General features: G+C 37.3%; 1 protein-coding gene across 2 annotated transcripts; it reads left to right on the top strand.

Moving 5' to 3' along the window:
- Positions 1 to 160: 160 nt before the first annotated feature.
- Positions 161 to 26,179, top strand: parga (poly (ADP-ribose) glycohydrolase a). Of its 2 annotated transcripts, none has more exons than XM_008429544.3 (18): positions 161 to 255; positions 901 to 952; positions 1,774 to 2,385; positions 2,486 to 2,609; positions 3,735 to 3,857; positions 3,982 to 4,062; positions 4,522 to 4,596; positions 8,512 to 8,604; positions 9,994 to 10,148; positions 13,555 to 13,634; positions 13,724 to 13,784; positions 13,908 to 13,983; positions 18,713 to 18,860; positions 21,419 to 21,497; positions 21,636 to 21,744; positions 21,925 to 22,030; positions 23,723 to 23,851; positions 24,976 to 26,179. In XM_008429544.3, the coding sequence occupies exons 2-18, from the start codon at positions 936 to 938 to the stop codon at positions 25,146 to 25,148; spliced, it is 2,241 nt and encodes a 746-aa protein (XP_008427766.1). In that variant the 5' UTR covers positions 161 to 255; positions 901 to 935; the 3' UTR covers positions 25,149 to 26,179. The 2 variants fall into 2 exon arrangements, with proteins under 2 accessions (XP_008427766.1, XP_008427764.1); XM_008429542.3 differs by having other exon boundaries at positions 182 to 371.
- The last annotated feature ends 1,817 nt before the right edge of the window (positions 26,180 to 27,996 follow it).

Raw genomic sequence — 27,996 nt, 5'->3', positions numbered from 1 at the left:
TAGGAGATATCAATGAGAAAGAACAGAATTAATGGGTATAAAAAAGGACAGGACAACACACTCATGGCTTGCTGCTGTATGCTTTAACGTTATTTTACGTTATTTGATGAAAACTGGGTTATTCAGCCTGATTCATACTCCTTACCGCAGGGTGGCGGTAAAGCACCAGATTGCTGTTTACCAACCGCCACTATAAAGCAAGCAAGAAGAAGAACGGTTTTGATTTGGTGGTGTCACCGCATCTGGAGAAACGAGGTGAAAGTTAATGTTTAAATAGTAATATTTGGAGCGATGCAGTTTGCATACAGAGGTACTAAGATGATTTTGTAATGCTTTGTCGTCGAACAGCTCCCTTTAAGAGGTGCACCGGTGTAAGTGGACATTTCTTTGTTTAAAAAAAATAGTCAGTACCGCTAGCTTGCTCAGGGTGTTTATATTCTGTTTTCCAGAAGCTAAGATGATCTAAGAAGCGCTTAAATCTTTCTGCCAGTCAAAGAACTCGGGTCGGGATGTGCACTGCAAGATGTTTTAACAGTCAGGCTGGGAGAAAAACAAATACTTCAGAAACACATTCTCTACCACCCATTCCTCTGGTTCATCGATTGTGAATAATTATCTAGTCAATTAGCTTACTCATCTTGAGTTTCTGGTTCTATTTACCGCTGACATATTGTTTGTTATCTGGTCTTCTCTCTTATTTAACAATTTCACATGTATTGCTTCGTGTTCTGAAATATTTACGACGGCCAGTCCATTTAAATTAGCCTTAGAATAGTGAGGGACATGCAACCCAACTCAAATCTTGTTTTGCTTATTTAAAGAACTTGGAGTAGCTTCTTGTCGGTTTGTAGTAGTTGTGGCACAAGTTATAGTTTCACTTTGTTGTTTTGCTTCACACAGGTGTGTTTGCTTTGACTTGTAAACGACTGATACAGATGGATCATCAAAGCAGGTAAAGTGTAAAAAAAAAGTTCCATTGCATGCTTATTTTATGTTCTACTCTGAGAAACTTTAGGTAGATATGGATGCTATTTGGTTTGTCTGTTTCTGAGAAAGGACTCATTCATCTCTAACTTTTTCAGTACTTGTGTTATAAACACAAACTGATGCTTATGTAAATTATACATAATTGTAAAGTGCATTCCTGAACATAATCTTTTTTTTTTTTTTTTTTCTAAAGTCGTGTTACTTCCCACGCAGTTTTATACTTGGACTATTTGCTGAGTGGTCTACTTTAACAAATAAATGCTTGGTGTAAGTTATTTTACTGTAGCTCTTGTATGTTTAAGGTGTTAGCGTTGTTAAGGCTCTAACTCGGTCTCAAGTCCGTTCCAAATCTTAACAGGTTTTCTTGCAGGATTGCCAAATATTAAAAGGAAAAAAGAGAACCTGTGTTTATACTGAGATTAAATTACAAGAAGGTCTTCTCTATTTACTAAATGGATTATTTCTGAAGAGAATTGGCTTTACTCAATTTTGCTCAGTGGTTTCAGACAAAAGGAGAATGAGTTCTTTACCTTCTAGATATTTCAAATTAGTTTTTTGTTAAAACTTTAGAAAACTTCGTCCTTTCCCTTAACTTCAGCTATGCATGACGTTTCATCACACTATATCCTAATGAAATATATTGAAATTTGTTGTAGTTTTGTAATGAGATTTAAAACTTTTAAGCAGTATGAATACTTTTGCGAGGCAGAGTATTGCCGTTGGGAAAACATTTTAAACAGAGCAGCTCTTTTATTGAGTTCCTTATTTTTCCCTTTTCTGCTACAGTTTGACTGATGACCCCAGGCCAGAAGACGTAAAGAGTGATGTTCAACAAGCGGATGCAAAAGGAGAGCTTCAAACGTCCGATCAAACTAAAGGCCACATACCATCAGAGGACACATCCGATGGCCTGGCTTGTCTAAATTCAGGAGATTGTGTGTCTGCAGGTGAAGGGGATGAATCGGCCACTTCAGAAAGCAGAAGTGACCAAGCTCACGACGCTAACGGACAGAAATCGAGGCGAGCCGGTTCGCCCGGTCCTCACCTGTCAAATCCAAAACTCACCCTTTGTCTTAGTAATAGTCCCAGGAAAATTTCTGGCACACCCAGTGATGTGGAAATGCTGAGTCCTGACAGTCCATCGTGTGACACTGTAGTCAACAGTCTATCGGACTGTTGTGACGGTCCGGTTGGCTGTGCGGAGGACTCTGCGAAGGAGCCGGATATAAAATCTCCGCATGTTGTCAAAGATTCCCACTCTGGAAGTTTGACTCAGGAAAACGTCTGTCATGTCACCACAAGCACCGAAGAAGAAGATGCGGAGATGGGGGAGTGCAGCGGCTCGTCTGATATGAGTCAGGACTTAATTGAGAGCCAGCCAGATGCGATTGGTAAAAGGTACAACTTGTTTAGATGGTGGTTGGTGTCTTAGAAAGAAAAGGCTGTTCACACAGTGCTGTTTTACTCAACTCCATTCTCACTGACCTGTGATTTTCAGTTTTCGGTGTAACTTGGACAAAGCATGGCTGGGGACTCCCATAGATGAGCTCAACAGAAAACCTCAATGTGCTCCACCTCTGTCTCACCTAAAAGCAACGCCAAATCATACTGTCACAGTTAGGGTGAGTTAACAACCACTTTTTTTATTTAGTGATTAAAAAAAAGAAGAATTTATTCTCACCAAGAATACAGTCGTTCCAGAGCACGATTCACTTGGAATATCTTCTGTTTTAATTAGTGGCAAGAAGCTGTGAAACGTTCTCTTTTAGATGTAGAGACGCAGACAGCATGAGAGAGAAAATGAAGTAGACGGCACCGGGCTGAGCTGAGCCATCCTCTGAGATTCCCTCAGGGTGTCTTGTCAGTAAAGATTCTCTGCCTATCCTCCGCTGCCTGTCCCACAGGAACTCTGGATGTTCTTGTGTGAGGCTACGAGAAAGCCGCACCATCAACATCCAGGCCAGCCAAACTAGACAACAGCGCATAGTTATTGCATGAAAACTGACTACTGTGGTGTTAAGCCTCACACTTTATCATCTCTCTACTGCAATAATTTCACGGACCATAATAATACAATTATTTCTGTTAGAAACAAGAGTTGTAATCAGTGACAACCCTGGCAATAATTATCTTCTGATAGAACTTAAGCAAATATAACACTTTTCCATTTTGTGGTAAAGCATGACTGGTTTATGCAGATTCCAGGTTTGTGTAAATATATAGATTGTGTTCCTTATCCCATTGTCAAAAAGTTGCATCTGCTCATTCATCCGTTTATCCATCTTCTCACCTGCAGCTACTGACTTTGTAGCAAGTTGGCAGCTTCTGTTCAGCCTCAGCGTTTGCTAACTTCGCTCTGTGATTTTATGTGCTCTACCACTTTTTAGTTTTGCTGTTCTCTGTTGCTTTCACATTGGTTTAATACCACTAATGGTTCACTGTGGGGTTTTTTTTCGTAGTAGTTATTTAGTCACGGATGGACGTTTTGGATACATTTTATACTATCACAGTAATTTCCTGTAGAGCAACCTAATATCTCAGAAACAGTCCGTATGACTCAATGCTGGTCTCTTTTTACAAGTCGTGCCGTTATTGAATCGCTTATGTTTGTTTATTTGTTTGTGTTAATTGTTTGAGTTTGCGTCGCACAAAAATGTTATTTAATTCTGTTGTGGTTTCATGGAACAAGATCCTAAAGCAGAAGCGGTGCTAATGATGGATGGGATTTGTTGCCTTTCCTGTTACAGACAGATCTCCTCAGAGAGGGAGAAGTCCCCATCCCATACCCCTCCAAGTTCAGAGATGTGTGGGACGATTTGTCCGTTAAGATGCCCTGCTCTGAAAAAAATCTGTTTCCTTTGGAGACTGAGGTATGTTAATTATTATTTCATGCATTATGTGTAACATAGCCCCCCTTTAAATCACATGATTGCTCTAAAAGATCTCACTGTTGTATGACAAGTGTTATGTCTTTCTTTAATGATCACTATAAAGGATGGAAGTGGTTTCCAGAGTCGGTGGGAACTGATCCATACTGCCTTACACAGAGGATTCAAAAGTTGTCTGGATGTCAGGGTAAGAGTGTTTTAGACTTGTATGTTTAGTCAATCACAATTTCAGCTCATTGTTGTTAAACTAAGCAATTCAAATGTTGATTAATTCATTCCATCAACTTTTTTTGTATATCTTGTATATCTTTAAAAAAAAATTTTATTTTGTAGCTTATTTAAACAGTTTAAAAAACTTCTTGAACCAAAAAGAAGGCTTTTAAAAAAATATTATCTTTCCTAATCTGTAGAGTTTCTTCTCTTAGGTTTTTAATTGAGCTTTTAAAACATTTTATGAATGTCTGAACATATACCACAAACAACCACATGGTGGCAGAGTTTGCAACTCTTATTCTTCAGGTTGCATATAAAACTTCTCACACGGTGCTATCCTGAGACATTTGACTTTTCGATTTAAGATCAATGGTGGCCAACCTTAACTTGTCAATTTTCTAAAAAAATAAATGCCGTCCGTTCTCTTCCTCAGGATGCAATACTGAGGTACAACACGGCCCATGCAAAGAAGTGGGACTTCACTGCCTTGAACCTTTTTTGCACAGAGGTAAGCTGTTCTAAACATGATTGTTTTACAGAGTAAATAAGAAAGGTATAGTCAATGCGGTATGCCACTTAGTTTTCTTTTTTTTTTTTTCTGTTATATATGTGAAAACTTTGAGCTTTTGTTTTTATAAATTATTTAAAATATTAATTAAAAGCGGTAATGAACATGCCATTCTTTTGTTAGTAATCGGTTTTTAAGCCACAATGATGTTATCTTTAGTTTATTGTAGAAAAAGAAACAAGCTAGTGGCATATTACAGTTTAGAGTTGCTTGCAAAGAAAGTCTGCTTTAATTCGTCTGACTGCACACACGCTGCTGCTCATCCTCCCCATAAGGTACCTGAGAGGCTCCTGGGAGCACCTTACAGTTTGCACAGACGAGTGCAGATCAAAGCATCAGCAGCTGTTGCATATAAACAAGAGCAATGGCCTATCTTAATTTTCTCTTTTCTTTTCTCACTTTTTATCCTGAGTTCACTTTAACTATGCAAACACATATTAATATTACTACACAAACAAAACTAAAGCTTTTGTTTTGGTCTGAATTGTCTTTCCTTTGAAATGCACTGATTTCTGAGAGGTTTTGTGTTGAGCTATTTGCTTTCTTAAGGAATATTCTTTGACATGCATCAGCTGTAATTCTCTCTAAAGTTAAGAAGAAAACATGTTTTACTATATGCATTGATGTCTAATCATCAGCGTTTTTATTTAATATGCTGGTCTAGTTGTTACAGTTAATTAAATACGACTGCTAAGAGACGGCTCTGTGATTTCACTAGAAAAGGCACGTTTATTTCTTACGTCTATTCTCTCATGATGAATTACTCAGACCATTTTCCTTTTCCCTCTTGTGGGAAATAATTTTTCGGAGTAAGACTTGTTGGGTCAATAGCAACCTAAGCCTCTTATGGCTTAATTCAATGTAATTAAAATGTCCTGTTAAATCTGTAAAGACACTGAGGGAGGCAAGACACTTGCCTTTCCCAGCCTCTATGATCAGCATGTCTTTCTGTCCAATCACTTTGAATGTGGACCTTTTGTAGGACAATAATTTATTGTATTCCCCTGCAGGAAACACTGTGGTGGCACAAAATCCTCCTTACTGTTTATACTTTGTTGTTTTAGCTTCAATATTCCTCCATGTTTCAATGAAGAGTACTGAAGATATGAAAGCAGGACTGCATGTTACCAGGGAAACATACAATATTAGATAAAGGTGTGGAATGTCGCTGGGATGATATGCCTTCAATTAATTAAGACTTGAGAGTACATCGTTATTTGTTTTTGCTTGTGCTTCATCGCTTAAATACTAGTTTGTATCGATACTAGAAAATAATAAAGCATTTTTTTTTCATTGAACAATGATGGCTTTATCACAAAACTTTCTGGAAATGGATGCTCAAAAGGCAATGTCTATTGGCGTTTCACTTCAGAACAAATTGTGACCACTGATTAGTCAGTTGCTGACAAACTCACTGGATTGATTGACGAGTGGCGTCGATGTCAATTGTGGGAGACGTCTATTTTTTAGGTCTTATACCAACATAATTTCTGAACATAATCTTATACCTACTGTTGTGAAGAACAGCCGCATTTCTTTACATCAGGGTTCTTATGCACCTAATATAGACGGAGTCAGTCTAGACCTGAATAACCTTGGACACAGAAGCAAGAGTGTGGCTACATATTTGTATTGAGGACTTATTTTCTATCCTGGAAACTATAATGTTGATCTGTCATTCTTCTATTTATTTATCCATCCCTCTGTGCCCAACATATGTTGAATATGTTGTCATTGTAATGTGCAATGTTCAATACATAATACACAGAATGCAATACTAAAAATGTGGATATCTATGTCTAATTAAGCTGCAATGTATTTCGTTGTTAATCAGTGATTGCAGGTTTTCTGTTGTTTTGACCAGTTTTCCACCTTGCTATAAAGTCATTTTTATCTTTGCCTATCTGTCAGTCCACCTATCCATTTATAATGTTTGTGGCTTTTAAAAGTTGTTTTAAAATCCTTGAGTTGAAAATTTGAGCATTTGGTAATAAACATGTGAAGGGAACCATATTAGTTAATCTAACAAACTAAATTTCAAGCAGATTATTGTGAATTTGAAATGAAACTGTTGTTCCTCTCCTTACTCAGGATTGCCTGATTAAATTCAGAGCAACATTTTGTTCCTGGGGGCAGGGGGGCGGGGGGGTAATTGTGTGGAGGCATATTGCCCCGGAGCCAATGATTGACGTTCCTCTCAATGTGTAGCAGCTATAGGAGGGGGGGGGAAAAAGGGGTTATCCAAATTGGAGCTTGTCTGTAAATCGTCGTAGTGTTTCTCTCTCAGCCGAATGAAACTGTCACCGTGTCACTATCTGATGAATGTTTGTGAGGACAGAGCAGGGTAACAGTCCAAGAGTAAGTATAACTGATGTAGCTCTTGCCAATGAACCCCTGACAGTGAAACAAAAAACCCAGCGGTTTGTGTTTGTTTGTGAAACCATTTTTACTTTAAACAAACCAATACTTGTGTAATTTGTTTTCCCCTCACAAAATTACATTTACCTTTGAACCAGAAGATAAAAATCACCATTAACCCATAATCTCTCATTACTAGGACTTGTTGGAGATACTTTAAGACATTTAAATATGGAAATCTCATGGTTTGTCTTAAGCATGTGGGACCGTGCTGCTGTAGCTGTTTAAATGCAGTCCTCTCCCCTCTCTGCCATCATCCTGCTGCATCACCACCTACCATCTATTAGTCCCAGAGGAGCATTTTATGATGTCTGCCAGCTCATTACTTCTGACAGCGTTTAGTCAGACCTGCTCTGCAGCCATATAAATGCTCCTCGCTAAGTCAACCGCAGAAGACTTCCTCTTGAAAATCAACCAGCCTGCCACTCTCCCCACAATTGGTCATTTGCATTTTGCTCCAGAAGGTCCATTTAATCAGTGCTAGCTCCCCTGCTTACCTTGATAGAATAAGGCAAGTGATTGATGACAGTGACATTCGAAGCCAATACACTCATAAATGATTGTGTTGTAAATCTGGGTGTATGATGGAAAACCTGGATGTTTATTTTAGAGGGAATTGCCCATGGATGCTGAGGTAAGCTGCCGCTGAAGTATGGGTGCCTCGGTCACGGCGGGCTCATTTTCTGATTGATGATAGTTTCCTCTGAAAATGTGTTCTGTGCTGCGAGTGGCTCAGCAGCATATATATATATTTTTTCTCCTTTTAAAACGTTGGGACTGTTTGATGTCCAAGAGGGGTAACGGCAACGTTTTGGAAGACCACATGGACCAGAGCAGTATGATTGGTCCTGTCTTTCCTTAAGTCCAGCAGAGAGAGTGGGGAAGTGAAATCCAGAAACTGAAATTAAAAAAGAAAATGTTAATTAATTATGCATGTGGAAATAAAGCAGAAGGGGGGGAAAAAATAGGATTTATTTATTTACTAAATAAATAAATAAATACCGTACATGTTTAAAAATGGTTATCTTGGATATAATACTAAAATGTGAAATTATTTTAGGCATTTAAAATCTGAAAAAGGAAGGACATTTATAGCAAAGCAGCTTGGGGGGGAAAAAAGGTGTAAAGAAATCAAATGGTAAATGATTCAAACTTAAAGGGTAAATTAAACGGGCATCTTAACACTAGCAAAAAATAAAAATATCAATTTAAACAATATTTCTGGATATATATATATTTTTATTATTTTTTTACTAATTGGTTTGCTTCATTATTCTTGCAGGTTCATAATCATCTCATTAACCTCTGATTGAGAAAACCTTTTGTTGAAATTTGACCATTAGTACATGTAACGATTTCTAGGAAATACTGGAGGTTCCTGGAATATATCAGATTGATAAAAATTGACGTCACTTCTGTATTTTGGCTTTATTTCAGTATCTTGAGCTTTGTGAGCTGCAACAGCTGTTTGAGGGCATACTACCTGATATGGTCGAGCTCGCACTTAGTGCACCTCGCCTCTGCACAATGGTAAGCATTTTTCTCTCTTAATTCTTAGTTTATGGCGTTGCAGACTGATTTTTTCCTTTAATACTCTTAATATACAAATATTATATTTTCTTTTGTACAAATTTCACTCAAAATGTTTTGTTTTGCCTTGTTTTTTTAAATTTGAAGTTTTTGTCTTAGATTAAATAGTGTGCCTGAGTCAGATTACCTGTAGTAAGAGGTAAGAAAGACAACAATTTAGTAACTTAGTTTTACAAACTTTGGGTAGATATTCGTTAGATTAGCTAATCTAGTCTAACATTAGATTTAGATTAGCTAATGTTGTCTCAAGAGATTTGTGCAAAAGATGATTTTTATTTTGGAAGGAGATCCAACAATTGCTTTTCATTTAATGATTGATCTATATTATCCATAAATCCATCCAGTTTAGATCATTTTAACTGTTTTTTTTTTTTTTCTTTAAGTCCAGGCTTAACTTTAAACCCCTGCATCAAGCCCTTTTTATGATTAAACACATTGCTACATGTCATATGTTTGTTTGTTTGCTTTTAGGTATTGCACACTCTGGTTGTTGACAATTTGTCATTCTTTCATTGCTGAAGTTAACATTCTGCACCAGGGATTCCTTTCATTGAGAAATGCATTTAGTCTAACCGGGCCTGATACACTGACCACTAAAGTCCACAGACCTCTTTTAAATTCCTGGTACACACAGCTGGTCCTTCTTAGGGGTCCGTCTAAATGTCATCTTCATTTGTCTTTCTTTTCAGACTCTGTCATCCATTATAGCGATATAGGAATTATTACAAGATTGGCATTTTTGTAATTGCATTATCTATTACAGAGTCTTCAGTTAATTCAATTCACTGAATTCAACTCCCACTCAGAAAGGAGAGGGGGAAAAAAAACTCTCCTGTGGTTTTCCAAGCAAGTCAGCTGTTCTCTACTGTTAGTAAAACTGTAAAGCTGGAAAGTATAAAGATTGTCTGTAGTATTGGGTTTAAAAAGGTAATGTTTATGTGTGTGTGTGATTAGAGGTGGTATCGATCTGCCTACTTGGCGGCCTTGGGAGGCTCTTTAGCCCTAATCAGTAAAGATTGATGGGCCCCATGTGTCTGACTGAACGAACCTGAGGGAGAGCAACAAAACCGGAACCTTAATTACTACCACCCATTTAACTAATGGAGCCCTTCTTATCTCCTGCTTGCTATATCGCTAAACTAATTTTCTGAACTCATCAGCCCTCCAACCTGCACTGCTGCACCCACAAAAACTTGTATCTATTTTCAGGATTCACCTTTGATTGGCTGGTATTTAGCCTTCCAGCTTTTGTGTGGTTGCATCGACATCATCCTCTAGTCTTATTATGCTTATAAATTGTGTTTGTGTTCTGTTTTTGTCTCCCTCCAGCCAATTCCTTTACTTAAGTCAGGTATGAACCATTCCCTGACTCTGTCTCAGGAGCAAATAGCCTGTCTTTTGGCCAACGCCTTCTTCTGCACATTCCCTCGACGCAACTCCCGCAAGTCGGAGTACTGCAACTATCCCGAGATCAACTTCTACAGGTAAACAAACACCGATGGAGACATGATTCTTGAAACGCAGCACTCACAGTATTGTAAGCAGTACTGGGTCTCCCTAATTCAGACATGTCATGAAAATAAATGCCTCGTTGAAATTTTTTATTTTTTTTGTAAACCTTTGCTTGAAACAGGAGAGAGGAGGGCTCAGTTTGTTGTCTGTTGCCAAGTGTTAACACTGTCGTTTTAATGAAAGGCTTTGACCAGTATTAATGAAAGTGAGGAATATGTTGCCCAAAGGTGATGTTTTCATTGGATTCCTCCCATTCAAGATAACATTATTTCCATCAGGGGGAGCTACTGCCTTGAAAACCAGTCAAATGGAAATCATTGAGAATTTTACTCAGTTTGACTAATTCTGTTAGTCTGCGGATTCATTACTTTCCAGTTAGAATGTCAATTTCCAGGTTAGTTTACTGATAGAAGATGATCACTTTTGTTTTTTTGGTCAAACATTTAGTTTTGCTGTCCTTGACATAACTTCATCCATCACTAGAAAGGGTTTTAGGCTGTGGGCTGAGATCTATCTTTTTTTCCCCCCCCTGCTTCTGTTATGTCCTCTATGTGGGATGAAGATTGTAGTAGGTGTGTTTTATAAATTGGTGTTTTCTCTTTCAAACAGCTCAACAGTAAATGGTCTATTGAAGACCAAAAAAAAAGCATGAGGGCTAATTGAAGCACTTTGTCTTGACTGTTTTAAAGTACACACTTGCCTGGTTTTTCTCTGACTTCATATAATTTTGAGATGTAAATTTTAGATGCAAGTGTTGATGAATGTAAATCCTTCAAGCTAAATAATATTCATAACCCAGTCAGATACAAATTTGAAATTTAGAATTCAACCAAGACGAAAGAGATGATGGATGAAAAAATCGGGACAAAAGCTCTTTAAGATTTTTATTTTTATTTTTTACATACAAATGTTATGAGTTGGAACTTTTATATTGCATTTCTGGTATGCCCGTTAATCTGATGCACAGTTAACATCTGCAAAACGTGTTGTGTACAAGTTGTGCTAAGAGGAGTTGGTCTATCACCGCAGCTATTCAAGCCTAAAATACCACATCAGTGCAAAATATGTTGTTGAGGCACAGATGTCCACAACACTAATATCAGGATTCACAGTCCACATTTCTAAAGTATTTTTTTTTTTTTAAATTGCATGGATGATCAGGTGTTCCTGAAACACTTGAAAGCTGATTGGGTTGCTGAATACGTTGCTACTGTACGTTTGAAACTCTTATTTTGAAGTAAAAAAGAAAAGTTCCTAGCTGTATACTGATAATTTTTCTGTGGGGTTGTGATTTGTAAAGCCTAAAAATGGGTAATCTTAGTTTTCTCTAAAGTTTCTCAAATTTTATCATTCATGAACTCTGTATTCTGTTTTGTCTTGTTCTTTGAAGTGAATCGTTAAACTCGTTCAAAAACTTAATGTTTTTTTTTTTTTAGATATTTCTCAAAGTATGAAAACACCTTTCTTCTGTTACTTCAAATAAAAAAAAAAATATATATATTTTTTTTTTTGCAAAAAACTGATCTTGTTCATATGGCCCCTTAACGTTAGTGGTTAGTTTTAATACAGCCACAGCAGCTGCAGAATTACAGATGCACAGAAAAAAGTGAGATTTTGTTACCTGCTTTGTCTCACTTTTGTCAGTAAATGCCTCATTATAACAATACCTTTTCCAGATACTTCTTTAACTCAATTTTCTTGTTTTCTTGGAGCTCCTCCTTCTAGTTAGTGATAGTAAGGAGTAATGTAATAACATCCAGTTGTTGCCTGACAGACTGGAGTTGCTGTTTTTGAGAAATCTTGAGCGTTATAGAGATAAATGATAAGTAATACAGCTTTTTATTCGGTGTTATTTTATTCTTTTGAGTCCACACAATACCTTCCCAGTGTTGTGCTTCTGTCTGTACTTTGGTCCTATCTTTCCATGTGGTATCTGCAAGAATGCTGTAATAATATAAACATTGATTCAATTGCATAGCTGGCTTTTCAGGACCACTTGGACCTCTTATCAGCATTTCTGCCAGCAGCAGAAATGCAGGACAGAACAAGAGCGGGCGGGGGTTGGCTGTGGTTTTTCTGAGAAGATGAAATAAGACAACCACTGCAGTCTAAAATGGGCCCTGGATCGTTACCGACCCTCCCTTTCTCCTGGTAATTGAGGGAGTGTCCGTCACTTTGCTTATTGGCTACAGTAGCTCTCTGTCTTGGACAAGCAGAGCAGCAAGCAATCTGCTGATTGCTGTTTTGGCAGAACTGTCGAGGTTTGTCCTCTGCTAAGTGATGGATGTATTCGAGGGGCAACGCAGAAGGCAGCGGACTTCTTTAACTTGTGTTTTCTGCTGTTTGAGAAGACTGTGACAGGAACCATGTTTTACGGGCGAAAAAGTTTGGTGCACTGCTTAATATTTCAGAGAAAAATCAGTAAAGATAAAAGTCAGACAGCTTGTATGGTGGTTTCTATACAACAGATTAAGAAGCAAATAAGGAATTTGATTAAATTGGCATGTATGCTTATTAAAAAATGTTAACTTAATTATATTTAGCAGACATTTGGAATAAAAAAATGTGGATGTACCCTTTTATCTTTGAAAATATATACAAATGGATTGTAGCTTCCTTTTAAATAATTGTTTTTTTAATAACACTTTAAACATCACTCTGAACCTATTTCTCATCCACTGTCTCTCTAAAGCTCATTTTCCCTGGTGCAAGACTTACTGTTATCGATCCAGGATCTTACAAATCTTTTTCTTATAATTGGTGGAGAACTGAAGTTGTCCATTTATGCTTGAATTGTATTTAATAAATATTTTTTTATCACTAAAGGGCTGTTAGTGCAATACGTTTCTCATTTCATTGCATTCCTTTGCTTTAAATCTTTACTGAACTGAACAGAAAACGGTTGGAGACAAATGCATAATTTAAATAACAAAGACCTTAGGGTGTTTTTAATGGAGGGTGTCCCAGTATGTGGCGAATTAAGCTTTCCGTCCACCACTCCTTGCTTGTTCTTGCACCTTAGTTTTACCTTCTCACAAACCAAAACATCGGCAGACAGTATCACTGTATTAAGGAAGGAAGGCTGGACCAGACATTGTTTTTGTTTGAAAGCTTGCGTTATAGATGATGATGTGTACAGAGCTTTGAAAATCTGAACTTCGAGGTTCAGGTTGATATGCAGTGATGTTGGTCTCGTCTAATCTGAGCAGCAAATCTTTTTCAAGATTTTTGCAGGGTTCTCTAAAAAGTGAATTCCTCTTTTATGTCGGAAAATAAAAAGTGTTTTTATTTTGAATTTTTAATAAATTACCGAGTTAACATCGTCATGTAGTAAAAGCTCTTTGTTGAAGTCAAATGTCTGTTTATTTTTCATTTCAGGTTGTTTGAAGGCTCTTCTCCTAGAAAGATTGAGAAGTTAAAAACTCTACTGTGCTACTTCAGGAGAGTTACTGAAACAAGTAAGATCCAAAAATTATTTATTTTTCACCTAAATGATGTCCTTGTTATTGAGTTAATGAAACATCAAATTATTTGTGTCTTTTTCAAGGACCTAATGGTCTTGTTACATTCACAAGACAAACTCTTACCGGTCCACCAGACTGGGAAAGGTAAACACCACTCGTATTATTCACCAACTCTATTATTCAAGACTGGTAAATTGGAATAATATAGGATTTTTCATTCATCAACATACACAAGTAGCAGTCGGTAACCGAAAATGTTCTGTGAAGTTCTCAGACTCAGCTGAAGCGCCTACATATCACTTGCAAGGGGACGATTGAGGATGATGGATACGGGATGCTTCAGGTAAAGATTCCTGTGCAGCTTTGCATTCAGTGCAAAGAATAATTTATCATGACTCAATAATTGCCTGTAGTCACGGATGATTTTCTTTTTCAGGCTTTTAAAGCACAATTTAAGTTTCAGCTTTTATGTGCATGCCTTTTCTTTTTATAATACAAGCTTTGTGTCGTTCAGTTTGCAAACTTAAGTCAAGTTGAAATTGTAGTTTGCAATTTTAATGCCCTTTTGCTTGTGATATTCATACTTCCGGTCTGTGAAAGTCTACAGCAACTTCCCATAGGGACAGTCTCATCCTGTTATCTTACCAGATGTTTGAAAAAGCCAAAGGGAACAGCAGAAATCCCTCTGGTGGCAGCTTGGAGAGATAATGTTTTAAAAATTACAACTTTAATAAATAAAAAAGGGCCAATACAGGAAAAAGAGCAGTTGTGCAACAAATTCTGTCGTTAAAATTTGATCAACAGAAAATAATTGGAGTCTTAAGTTTTTCAGGTTAATGAAGAATTTTTGCTTTAACTTTGTGTTGGATTTTGTACAATACAAGTAAATGTTTTGGAGGGTGAATAGATACTCTTAACAGAGAAATTTGCCAATGACCGGAAATTTTCATCTTTGCATTTTTTTAACCCATTTTCTGTCTTTAGAACCATTTATGTGATTTTGAGCTTTTTGGTTCCTTTTCTGCACTATTGTTCAAGATTACACACCTACCAATAATCAGCAGCCTTCTTGCTTCATAAAAAGAAGAAATAAAGTGGTAAAAAATTATACTCCTTTTTTTTTAAGACCTATTATTAGCTATTTATTTCTCCCCACTGGATTTTATCCTCCTCCTCTGTGTTCCTTTGCTGCTATTGCATTTATTTATTATTTTACTGCAGTTGACAGTATTTGTATACACATGAGCAGCTCAGAGAGGCAAGGGTGGAGGGGAGGACCCCTGGGTGTGGGAGGATAGAAGGGAAGATGGCACATGGAGGAAAATATAAATGACGCGAGTTGGGCATTTCACTGGGATGACCCAGTGGGCCAAGAGTCCTGCAAGAGAATTGACGGCTACCTCAGCAGGCCGGACAGTGGCTGTGTGCTGTTTGGATGGGGCAGAGCAGGCTGTCATCCTGTCAGGGGGTGAGATTGAAGGGGGGAGGGGGCCGAGGTCAGGAGCTGAACCAGAGATAAAGGTGAGGAGTTGGGTGACTGGCTGGAAAACATGCACATACAAACACACTTACTGTCACACAGATTGACGTAGCTGCGGGCCACTGAGCAGAACCCTCACTTCTGACAGCAAGTATAAGTATCTGCTCTGTGATTGGACGGACTGTTCTTTTATCTAAACCACACAAACAAGGATGGCGATTTAAGGATGCGTTGGTTTAGCATCTAAAATATTTCCTACACCTGAAGTGTTTACAGACGATTACAAAGAGAGATTTTTTGAAGGGAGATTTGAGCGTCCTGAAGTTATTTTTGGATCTTAGATTTAGGCCTATGTATTAACAATGCTCTATAGTATATGATCAGATAATGAAGCGATGTTTCAGAATAAAGATAAATACATTTAGATGAGAGCATCATTTTACAACCTTCTCACATGGAAAAACTTCTAATTTTAGCAGTTTGCTTGTGTTCAGTTTAATCCAAATAAATTCATCAGAATTGTACATTTTTAGTAATCCAGTTCAATAAGTGAAGTATGGTCCATGTACTCTACCAAATGCATTCAATACTCGAGTTACTGCAAAGATGCCGTGTAGCATGGATGCGATCAGTTTGTGTTGCAGAAGTCCAGGTGGATTTATTCACTCCCTTCAGGTTATCTGCGTTCTTGGATCTGGCGCCTCTCATCCTCTTGACAATATCCCAGATTCTCTGTAAGGTTTTGGATGGAGGCTTATTTAATATGCAAGATTTCTGAGGAACAGAATTTTGGGTCTTTATGAGTTTTAAGACATGATCATAAAAATGACCAGAAATACACACTTCATGAATTCCATATCATATCTACTAAATCTATTTCAGTTGTTGAATTTAATTGGTGAAATAAATAAAATGTTCTCCACTTGGCTTTTTCTGAGATCATGAGATGTTTTACCCATTTGACTAGCTGGAAATGACAAAGGATGGTCAAATGTTGTCCTTTAGAGATAAAATTGAATACTTAGTTTCTCAACACAGCTTTACTGTTGTTCAGATTTTCCACAGTTGCTCAGCTGTACATTATGTATTTCATTGGTATTTATTGTATCTATTACAATTTCATGTGCATTGTTTTTGTTTTGATTTTCTAATTTGATTATCACCAAGGAGGAAACGGTCATCCTTAGACATTTGTTTGTATTAAACCTCCTCTGTGGGTGACGGCTAATGGGAAAATAATAGTTGTTTATTCAAGTAATGAGAGTGACGATAGCATTTCCTGTAATCAGCATTGCATAAACAACCCAAAGTGCAAATATATATAATGTTTTATTATTTTAGTGTTGTATGCGTCAGTTAGGGTGTGCTGGCAAGTTAACTCGGTTTAAGTTTAAAATGGGGACATGTTTTTCATTTATTTGCAGCCAAACTAAAATCTACCATTTCTAGACCCATTATTGAATGAGGTAGCAGCTTTTGTTTATTATGTCGATGCAAATAATGCAGTTTCCTGGGGAAGCATTGGTAAATACACTTATCAGTATGTGCCATTGTGTTTGAATAGTGCTGAAAACACAAAAGGGCATAAAAAAATAGAAATGCTTCTTTTTTAAATATGAGTTAATGTTACTGTGTGAAGTTTAGTGATAGAAAAACCATACCTCTCAGGGTTTCCCCCAGAAAATTTGCTTAGCCCAGTGGTTGGGGCAGTCCACTGTGTTTTTGTATTAAAAGATGTTAAGTTGACAGGAAATGTAAACGTATTACTGTGTAATTATATGTTACGGGAAAAGATCTCCAGTGAAATGCTATTTAAACCCACAACTAGTCTAAAAACAACAAATTTGCACTTCTCTTTAATCCAAATTAAGTCAGCAGCTCCATCAGGCCCCCAGTGCTTCAGGGACCCCATAAACGCTAATATTTTAAAACAGACAACAGATATATAAATGTAACACTTGTTCATTGAGATCATCAATGCTGTTAAATTTAATTCAATTGTTTAGGCATACATAAATTAAATGATTTTAAATTGTTTAACATTTAAATACAAGATTTTAAGGAGCTGGTTTTGGTTAATGAGTTTACTTTGTAAAACTTCAAAGAACAATATTCATAGTTGGATTGTTTTGTTACCATAGCAACAATCTGATGCTGTGAGTTTAATCTTTGAATTTACAAATACAAATGAGTAAACTGCGATTATAACTTATTGCTTTTTAGGCTGGCCAATTAAACTACTCCCTTCTGCCATATTTCACTAAATCTAACACAGAAGCAGTTAGAGGTGCTAATATTTTTAGCAACAAAAGGGGCCCCTAAATCAAATTCTGCTCAACGCCTCATACAGCCTTGGACCAGCCCTGTAATCTGCTGCACTACACAGAGATGCGCAACAAACGGGAGATTTAATTCAAAGCTGCTAATGTGGCTTTAGAGAGACTATTCTGGTTGGTCGAGTTAATGGACGAGTTCTCAGAGCTGCCTGCGGCCGAGCGTATTAACTCCAAGCAGACAACGCATTTGATATGGTTTGATGCATCGTGTAACCGGAAAAATAATACTAAAAATAATAATATAATAAAATAATATAAGATCAGCGTGATGCGTGACTCTGAGGAGAGCGTTAATGTTCCTCACCGGGCTGAACCTGCATGATGAGGTTAGCGCTGCTCGTTATCCACAAACGCTCCGGCCAACCGGGACCACAGACGTAAACTTCACAGAGAAGACAGACAGACACAGAGCCACATGCTGGGCAGCGCGTTGAGATGTAAACGCCGCATATAATTGTTCGTTCACAAAAATAAATCATTCTCACCACTCCACAACGCTAATTCGCTACAAATTATTCCTGCGGTTCACATAGAGCTGCGCAACCAGAGCCTAACGCGGCGGGTTTTAAACTCTTACCTAGAGTTCTCCAAAGGAGAAGTAGGTTTATGTAAATATCCATACAGGTCAGCCTGTGTCCAGTTTGAGTGAAAGGAGGCGCGCGCGATCCCGCTGAGGTAAAGCGGAGGCGAAGCGCAGAGGCGCCAGCTGTATGATTGGTCCGCGCGCTGTCGGCTTTAAATGCATAAACTATAAACCTATCTTTTAGGAATAAATCTGCTCTGCTAGTGAAATGCTAAGAGCAAAAGAAACGCTTGCAGCCCGGCTTTTTTTTTTTCCTAGAAACGTAAACAACGCTTAGCCTGGCGGCGGGGCTAGTAAAGCATGGCGGGCCACCAGGCTTATAATACACTGGGGGAAACCCTGCCTCTATATGCAAGCTGTATCAGAAAGGAGCCTTAAAAACAAAAACAAAAAAAGACTGGATGCAAGTTATAATTCATTTTTTATTGTTGCTTTTGTTGTTTGCAATAATTATGACAAAATATATTAAAATGCTAAGTTCATATCCTTAATATAGCAATAAAATAAGCTAATGAGCCGATACACAATATTGGGTTCAGGAGAATGAGACATGATTTCAATCTTTATGAGCTGGTTGATTATTTATTGTTAAAACCTAAAAATACAGGAGGACGTGCCTTCCTTCTTCAGTCTTTCCACCTTACTTGTATCTCTTTCCTTCCCCCCTTATTAGGTTGACTTTGCAAACAGGTATGTAGGAGGTGGAGTCACAGGACATGGACTGGTCCAGGAGGAGATCCGGTTCCTTATCAACCCTGAGCTCATCGTTTCTCGCCTCTTTACTGAAGCTCTGGAACACAACGAATGCCTCATTATAACAGGTGTGTGGTTACTCGTGGTCTTTTAAAAAAAAAAAAAATCATAAGAATTCAGACTTTAATTGGTTTGACATTAATTACTTGAAACAACTCTGTCTAAAGTCATAATTACACTTTGTAATTATGAGGTATCGGCCTTTATTTATTGTTTCAATGCGATGCAAATTGCGTTGACACAATTTTTATCGCAAAGTCATGTGTCTTGACTTTACGCTTTTGTTGTGCTGGAACTGGAAAATAAGTCTTAATTTTTAAACCAGGTCATTTAACCATGTCAAAACCGACTTGTTTTCCAAAGTCACATTTTTAGCGTGAACGATGCTAAATACTGCATTTGATCTGAGAATTGTGCTTTTCTATATCTTACTCTTTAATTAATAATTAGTCATTTGTCTCAAATGAGCATCTCAGTATTGCTTAATTTGACATCTAACTCGACACACATGATCAATGGAGCTGAATAGTGTTGACTCTTATTAACCCAGTGGGATTTCTATGTAGCTCTGGAAGCAGAAAGTGACCGAAGCCAAGCCACACACAGGACTTTAGATGGGGATGTGTTCCCTTGTCGACTTGTCACATTTATCTTCTACCTAATTAACAAAACGGTTAGTTCACTCATGACAATATCCAATTTATTTCCACATTAGGGATATTTATTAGGAACACATTTAAAACAATTTATCACAGAAGTCTTTTTGTTTCCACAAGAGGTGACACGGTGCTCACATTACGTCAGATAGTATAACTCACAGATTCTGTTATCTTTGACTTTAGCTCATCTAAATAAATAACAAATACAAAGAAAAAAGCAAGAGTCTCCACCACTGTTTCCATTTTGTATTGGCTGGGTGTAAACTTTAAAGGGGAGAATCTGATATTTAATCCCCTCCACCACTTTGGTCATTCCCCTAAAACAAAGAAACCATTGAGGCGCCATCTTGTTTTTTCTGAAACTCTCCTTAGCGACCTTCATTGATAAGTCCCCTCCTTCTCTCCCATCACTCCCTTCCCTCCTCCCTTTCCTTCTGCACTTAACATGATTACATTTGGACAGAAAGGAATTTATTGCCCAACTCAGGTCATCGCAACCACTAATGGAATGGACCCATTACGCCATATATTCATTAAAAACCTCCAGATTATTCTATGCACGTATGCAGCGTTTCCTTTTAAGCTCTAATTTTAGTCTTTATGTCTGTCCCTAGAGCTCCTTAACAGAGCTCCTTAAGAGCATTTAGAAGTTTACCTTGAGATAACTTGAAAGATGGAATACAAATGCTGATGCGAGTGAGTTTGTAGACGGGAAGGTAGAGATTCCCTGATGTAATCTTGTGATGGAAGTTCGTCTGGCAGGATGCCGTCACGGACATTCAACAAAATAAATTCGATTAAGGTGAAGAAGGAGGTGGTCAGTTCCTTTGATGGATGAAGCGATATGGGTGGCCTGTTCTGTGGATTTGCAATGCCATGACCACTACATTTCTCTTTTCTTCATAAAGTAAAGGAATTATATTTCAGAGAAAAAATAACTGTCATGCCTCGGCATGAGCCGCGTTTCAGTTTGGGAAGAACCAGGAAAACGATGTGCATCCTGATGATTCTTAAGCAGACATTAATTTATTTAAAATGGGTTTGAAACGACGCCAGAAATAAGATTTTGGTACTGCTAAAAGGTTCTTCCTTTGAGCCAATAGCTTGATTGTTTTACTTTGATCTAATTTTCATGTTTTATTGCACTTGCGTTAAAAAAAATAACAAAGAAAAAGAATAACAAGTTATTTATTTTTTTATATTAATACAACATTCACCAACAGCTTCCTGGAAGCCTAAGTGATCAGTTTTAAAGTTGGTCCTTCTTAGCACTGCATATCACTTCATTTTGATTCCTATAAACATTTTAAACTGTAAAATAAAGTTTTCAATACAATATTGTGTATAAAATAACGGGAACAAGAGCAAGAAGAACACAACTTCTTGATGTGTAAAGCTTTTGCCTATGCAGTACTTTTTAAGCTTTTTTTCTCAGTGATAACTCTGCTTTAAGACGAAACACATGCTTCAGTGTGTTTTTAAAGGACGCTAATATACCAACTGGGAAATTCAGATACAACTCTTCCGATTGGGAGTCGGCTTCCTGTCTTGAATCACACTCATCGGTAGCTTTAATAGTTCCACCAGGATTTTAGAGCCAGAACCATGAGCTTGTGGTAGATTTATGTTGTAAATAAAAGTTGAAATCTTGCTGACATGTATGTGCATCATACTTGATGAATCTAGTTTGACAGGAGGTTTCCTTATTCCGGAGTATCTCTTTCCTATGTTGGCTAACGGCTTTTAATTTTAAACCTCCCAAAGAAGATTACTTATTAAATCAATGGGGGTTTATTTATGACAATCCAATAGAAGCTGATACTGTGTACTCACGCAGGGAGCGTAGAAAGCACTAAATCTGATTTAGGAAATAAGGCGCTGAAACAGATTTAGGCCCGCTGTGTGCTCCCACTGTCGAGCTGAATAACAGATTTTTGCTTCTTGGCTTTGCCTTTGTTTCCCTGCAGGAACTGAACAATACAGTAAATATTCTGGTTATGCCGAGAGTTACAAGTGGCAGAAAAGCTACAAAGACGAGACGCCAAGGTATTTTCTGCCTTTGTTTAAAACATGTTATAATTTCAGTAGTTTAACAATCCAAAGAAAGTGGGTTGTAATCACTTGGAATATAAAGGAAGAAAGACGGATAATGGCCACTCGTCTTCTGCTCTGCTGTGTTTCCAGGGACGACTGGCAGAGAAGGTGTACAGAGATTGTGGCCATTGATGCTGTTAAATACAGACACTTCCTGGAACAGTTTCTTCCTGAGAAAATTACCAGGGAACTGAACAAGGTGGGGAAAAAAGGTTTCTGGATTTCCTCAAATGATAAATGATTCTACTTGTGTGTACTTTGAAAAGCTCTTTGCATGTCTCCTTTCCACATTGTATTTGTTTTTTTATAGGTCTATCATATACAGTAAATATACTGTAGAAAGCGTTGCTCCCTTCTAATACCTGTGCATATTTTCTAGGCGTATTGCGGATTTTATCGAAGCAACATTAACGTCAAGCACCTCCCCTCTGTAGCCACTGGCAACTGGGGCTGTGGAGCCTTTGGTGGAGACACGCGCCTGAAAGGTATTGTTAGTTGAACTGCACATATGTGTGTTAAATAACTTCATTTGGTAGTTGAAAACAATTTGCTAGTTTAAAAAAAGATGTATTATATTAATTAGAGTGATTGATGAGGACAACAGACAAGCATTTGTAATGCTTGTCACAGCCGTCAAGGCTCCTGCTGAAGGAATCCCACTGCTGTGCAGCCTGTACAGTAAGACACAGGAACAGATTTATGTCTGATAGTCAATTAGCAGCTTTCCCAAGGTGTCACCCTCCCATTACTTGCTTTCTGTTTTGGATCTGGCCAAAAAAAAAACGCAGATGGTTCCCATTAAAATTGTGATTGATTATTGGAAAGAGACGATGTAAGTCGAAGTGGTTATTTCTGTAAAGGCATACAGAAAGTTGTTGATAAGTAGGAAGTATACACTGTCCATTCACCTGGCCAGTTTTTTTTTTTTTTTTACTTTATACACTGATCAGAGATTTTGTGGCTGATTTTCTGACCTGGATTTTTTTAAAGTTCTGAGCATGTGGGAAAGCAATTTTCCAAATTCATCAAAAATATGTCTTTTTTTTTTTTATTAACACTTTGTGATTTTTACTTATTTTTAGCATGCCACATGACAGGAAAAAAACGCAGTTCGGAGTTTAAATTACTTTCTTTCAACTGCTGAATCAACAGTTGAAACACAACACAACTATTTTAGTGCTTTTAGACATTTCTGCATCCACTGATCATTCATCATTCATACCCTTTTATTTTGACAGCAAGTATTAAAGTCACACCCAAGTAAAAACTTGGGTGTGACTTTAATCCAATGAACAATATAATGGAGGGAGCTGCAAGGTTTGGGTGACGACAAGGAGGTCTTCCAACCTCAACTACTTGGTGCTCATTGTAAAAGATGAATCATGTGTCCTCTGTGTCTTACTCCTTCAATTACAAGTTTTATTTTGAAGAATAAACTGGTGGGAAGAAAAAGACTGGATTTTAGTTTCCAACCATAAATTGTTTTGTCCTGGTCACAAGTGGTTTACATGTTGTTCTGTGGTTGGATGGTGTTTCAAGTAAATGGTTATGTACACATAAAGCTGAAGATGTCAGTTTTCATTTACAGCATGCTATCAATAGATCCACTGGTCTTTCAATATTTCCCAAGGACTTAATCCATTCAAATATTGGTATTTGAACTTTCTGCCTCAGAACCCCAACCAACATTAAGAATAAAGGATATTTCTATCTTGAGCTGGTATATTTAGAACATAGTTGCTGTATTTACAATTAAACATTAAAAATTGCTTATTTGACATATGTATAACACTAAGCCATTGTTTTTTGTTGTAGAGATTAGAAACCTTTCCGTAGATGATTTGTTGGTCTTGTGAGGCGATAAATCAGAAAACAATAGCAGCTGTTTTAAATTATTTAAAAGCCTTAAAACCTCATTTACAAAGACCTGAAGATTGAGTGCTGTTGATGAGGCTATTCTCCTAGCAAAGCATTATTTACTGTTCCCATACAAATTGCTCCTGTCACTCATTTTCTCTACTGCCCGAAGCCACACCTTTCTCGGCGTTTGACCAACTACTCGGCCCGATGGAAGTGTCAGTGGTCAAATGTTTTAATCCTGAAACTATTGAAGCTTATCCAGTTTAGTGTTGCTGGTTTAAGGTTTCCCTTTAACATGCTGCTTCTTCACCTTTCAGCTCTGATCCAGCTGATGGCAGCTGCCGAGGCCGGGAGAGATGTCGCGTATTTCACGTTTGGAGATGCTCAGCTTATGAGAGACGTTCATGAAATGCACACGTTCCTCGCCGAAAGAAGAGTTACAGTTGGTAAGACACATGCATGCATCCTATAAAAAAATGTCAACTTAATGATTAGTCGAGTTAGGTTATTAATGTTGGCTGAATAGGTGCACTTTTAAATGTCCAGTTTTCACCTCATGTAAAATCAATTTTAAAAAGACCAGTTCTCATTTTAGCATTTATCTTAATTATTTTAACATGTTACAGTTTTTGGTACTCTTCAATACTTGCTTGACAAATACCTGTCAACAGTTGTTTCTGGTAGCAAACTGGAACTGTCAGGACTTAACTTTTATCATCTTCCATATCTGGATTACCACAATAAATTAAACCAAAGTATGAAGAAAACAAATGAGTGTCTCAACTTTATTTTTTTCTTATATTATCTTTGACAAAAAAGTTAACATTTCTAGACAAGCGCTCCTCTTGTTATTTATACGTATTTAATTAGCATTCTATATCTTTAAAATGCCACATCTTGAGCATCTTATTGATTGATTTGGTTTTATACAACCTAATGAAATCAATTTACATTTTCTTTTTTTCCTCTAAAATATATATATTTTTTCAATCCCTTACTCCTGTGACTTTCACTTTAATTTTCAGAAATTTTTGAAACGTTAAATTAGAAAAAATGTGGTATTTTGACGTGTGAAATGTTTAGGAACCCACACTATACAACAGCCGCTGCGAGCAATCGGCTGAGAGATTTTCCGTTTTGGCATCAACACACAATTGTCTATATGCATATAACAGAAACGCACAAGTTTAGTCTTTTAGACCGTAGCTATTGTCTCAGTCCAGCCATTCAGGCTGGACAAGCTAACCCCACATCGGCTCTCTACTCCCGGCTTTTCTTCCCTTTTTTTTTTTTTTCTTTCTTTTGCTGACATTTATTGAAGCCTTTCAGAGAAATTCCCCTCCAGCCATCCATTTCCTAAAGTGGAGTTGCTGCGCGGAAGAAAAACAGCTCATGCTATACGTGTCTGTGCGAGATTTATAAATGATCCAAAACACACTTTCATTTTTTTTTCCTGCTAGTTCCAGTCTCTCGTTCTTTGCCCCTCAACCTGTTAGTGCTTTTTGTCTCTGAAATGCTCATATATCCTCTTTCGCTGCACTACTTCTTCTTCTTCTATTCCCCATCGCAGGACAGCTGTACAGCCTCTTCATCCAGTACTTCAACGAAGAGTGCAAGAACTGTCGCACAACGCGCCCCCACGTCACTCTCTACAGTTTCATCTTTGAAAAAGTCTCCGCTCCCGCAGCGTCCAACCCCGAGCAGGATTCTAGGATGTCACATGTGACACCAGAACCTCAATAACAAGCCAAGAACTGTAACTTAAACTTTGTCCCACACTCTGGGTCTGCGAGACAAAATACAGCTTCAGAGGTGTCAAATACTCAGTCTTGTGCTTAAAATCACCTTTTCACACACGCGCACACACACACAGACTCCCTTTAGGTTTGTGGTTCTGACACAAGCTACCAAAGCAGGGTTTTATCTTTTTGCTGGTGGTATTATCGGAGCCTCGTATTGTGACACCACGTCTGGTGAAAGGTTTATGAAACTAATGGCAATAGTGAATCCTTGTTGCTCTTTGAGGCCTTTTTTTCTTAAGTGCGATCTATTTTTTATTTATTTTTTTTCTTTAATACCAATTACAGATATGGCCAAATATCCATCATATGCATGATTGTGATAAAGCTTCACTGTTGAACTGAGGAAATTACTGTAGTAATTTCCACAGTTTTTTTTCTTGTATTTCATTGCTTTTGTTATTTTTTGAACAGTTTGTCTCCTCTGTTTTCTTGAATGCAGAGAGAATGAGATGCTGTACTGTAGTCTATGCATGGAAAACATTTATTTATCACATATTCTCCAGATGTTTGCTGCTCTTTTATAAACTCCGTGGCTGTAAGATCCCACATGCCGTCTTTAAGGCTCGTTTCAAATCATCACAACTATAATCACTACTGCTAGAGTCATCTCAGATGGAATATACAGGAAATGAACGGTCACTGTCATCGTTGACCTTTGTTGCTGAATAACTTTATAGTTATGAAATATAATCAGTGCTAAGCACAGTATTATCACTGTATTTACTTATAGATTGTGAACAGATAACGAAGCGCACGAAAATCATTATTTTTATCAAAGTTTTTACTCAGTGTTTGGTTTGATGTGGGTATGGTGTTTTATTATTTGCTGTATTTTCTTACAGTTTGTTTGACTGAATGATTGGCTTAGACAAAAATGTGGGATGTAAATGTGCTGAATGTTGTATTTTAGGTTGTAATATTTTTATCATTTCTTAATTAAAACATCCCAATAAAGGAGTATTTCTTTGTTGAGATTTATACGAGTTTGTAAGCTACAACAAAGAATCAACATGTTAAAATGAGCCGTGTTTAAGATGTAACTTTTCTCTTCGGAATCATTTTGCAAATGCACGGCAAGTGGTAAAGTATTTGTAGCCTATGAACATTTCAGCGTATTGCAGTGTTAAACCACAAATTGTGTTTTGGGGGAATACTTTTACAAACCTCTGGGTACACATGGACAGAACCATTTATCTTTATGTGTAATTGGACTTTTTTTTTGACCCCATTGCAAATTAGGTTTATTGGAGAGAAAAAAGGTTTGTTCTGTTTTTTTTTTTTTTGCATTAAACAAATGAAACCAAAACTGTCTAAATAGTAAAATAAAACTAATATTACCAAATTCTACTTTTAATCATTTATGCAGCCTCAAAATTATTGAACACCCTACAGAATTTTTTTTATTAAAGCTTGCTTTTGCAAATCAGGTGTAATCTGAGGTTTTTATTAGTTACATCAGATTGAGACAAATATTTAAAAAACATAATGATGTCTTGATGCTTCTTAGAAATAACTCGGTCAAAACAGCCAAATCAGTTCAGGAAAAGTTTGTTGCCTTTCAAGTACATGGATTTAAAAAAAAAGAAAAAAAGAGTCAAATAAGTAATTCAATCATTTGAGATGTTACAATTTTTTCTCTCGATAGAACCTACAGTTCTCATAAAAAAAAAAAAAAACTAATTCAGCCTTCAGAGCGGTTTTATTAGAGGTTTCTACATAACCTCATGACGCAGACCTTCATAAATGGTGTGTAGGCTTGGATGAGGTAACTGGATTACACATTATCTGTGTCTCCTTGACTCTTTGTACTGCGACCTGCTTTGGCCAAATGAGCTGTGGTCTCATGTACTAAATCAATTTAGTTGGGCAGATTCAGCAATTGAGGGCTACTGTAAGCCTTGTTTACCTGCACCAGATATTTTTTTTGATAAGCCAGTTACAGTGAGTTAAAAAATTTCAGACACCAAATTTGGATTGAATGTGGCAGGCCGTTTTTATAAACGAGTAATCATAATTTATAGAGTTGCAGTTTTAAACCTTTTCTTAAAAATGTATATTCCCATAAACAGACTTTTAGAAGAAAAAAAGTTATTTTTGCAATACTCAAAAAGTGAAATAGGTGACACGGTTCGCTCCTGTACAGTGATCATTCTGAACAGAATCCTATTTAACGACATGCCTGTAATGTTTCCCTGAGGCACCTCTCTTTTTGTCATCAAACATTATTAATAAAATGCCACAAAGCAGCCGGTCTTCACTCCATCTCTGTCAGGCAACAAAATCACTACAACAAAGTGGCATTTCAATTCATAATTGCCTGACCCTGCATTGTGCAGGTCAGCTGCAGAATAGATGCAAATAAAAAAGAAAAGACGTAAAGAGGAAACCTTGGTGCTTCTGGTAGTCAGAAAAATATGCAAACAGGTTGATGAGTAAGTATTTCTTTAAAGTTAAAAGGTTTACACAGTATTTGATCTCGGAACAGTAAAAAAAAAACTTGCTCTTATTAGATATGTCTGCAGCATTGTGCATGTGCCGCCGCCTTTTTTTTTTTTTTTTAAACATCTCAATGATGTTATTGTCAAGATTAATGGTATTGTTCTCTATGTGCCAACGAGTATGAATGATGAAAGTAGATGAGGAGGGGAGTAGAGTTGGAGTGGGGGGGGGGAGAAAAGCTGCTGGAGGGAAAGAAGAGAGGGCCAATTATCTTATTGTTTAACCCACTCTAGGTAGAGGCCCATCAATCTGGAAACACTTGCTCAAATGACTCATGTTCAGCCTCTATA

Source organism: Poecilia reticulata, chromosome 15, assembly GCF_904066995.2.
Source record: "Poecilia reticulata chromosome 15, P_reticulata-male-v2, whole genome shotgun sequence".
NCBI classification, from domain to species: domain Eukaryota; kingdom Metazoa; phylum Chordata; class Actinopteri; order Cyprinodontiformes; family Poeciliidae; genus Poecilia; species Poecilia reticulata.
This window is presented reverse-complemented; position numbering and strand designations above follow the sequence as displayed.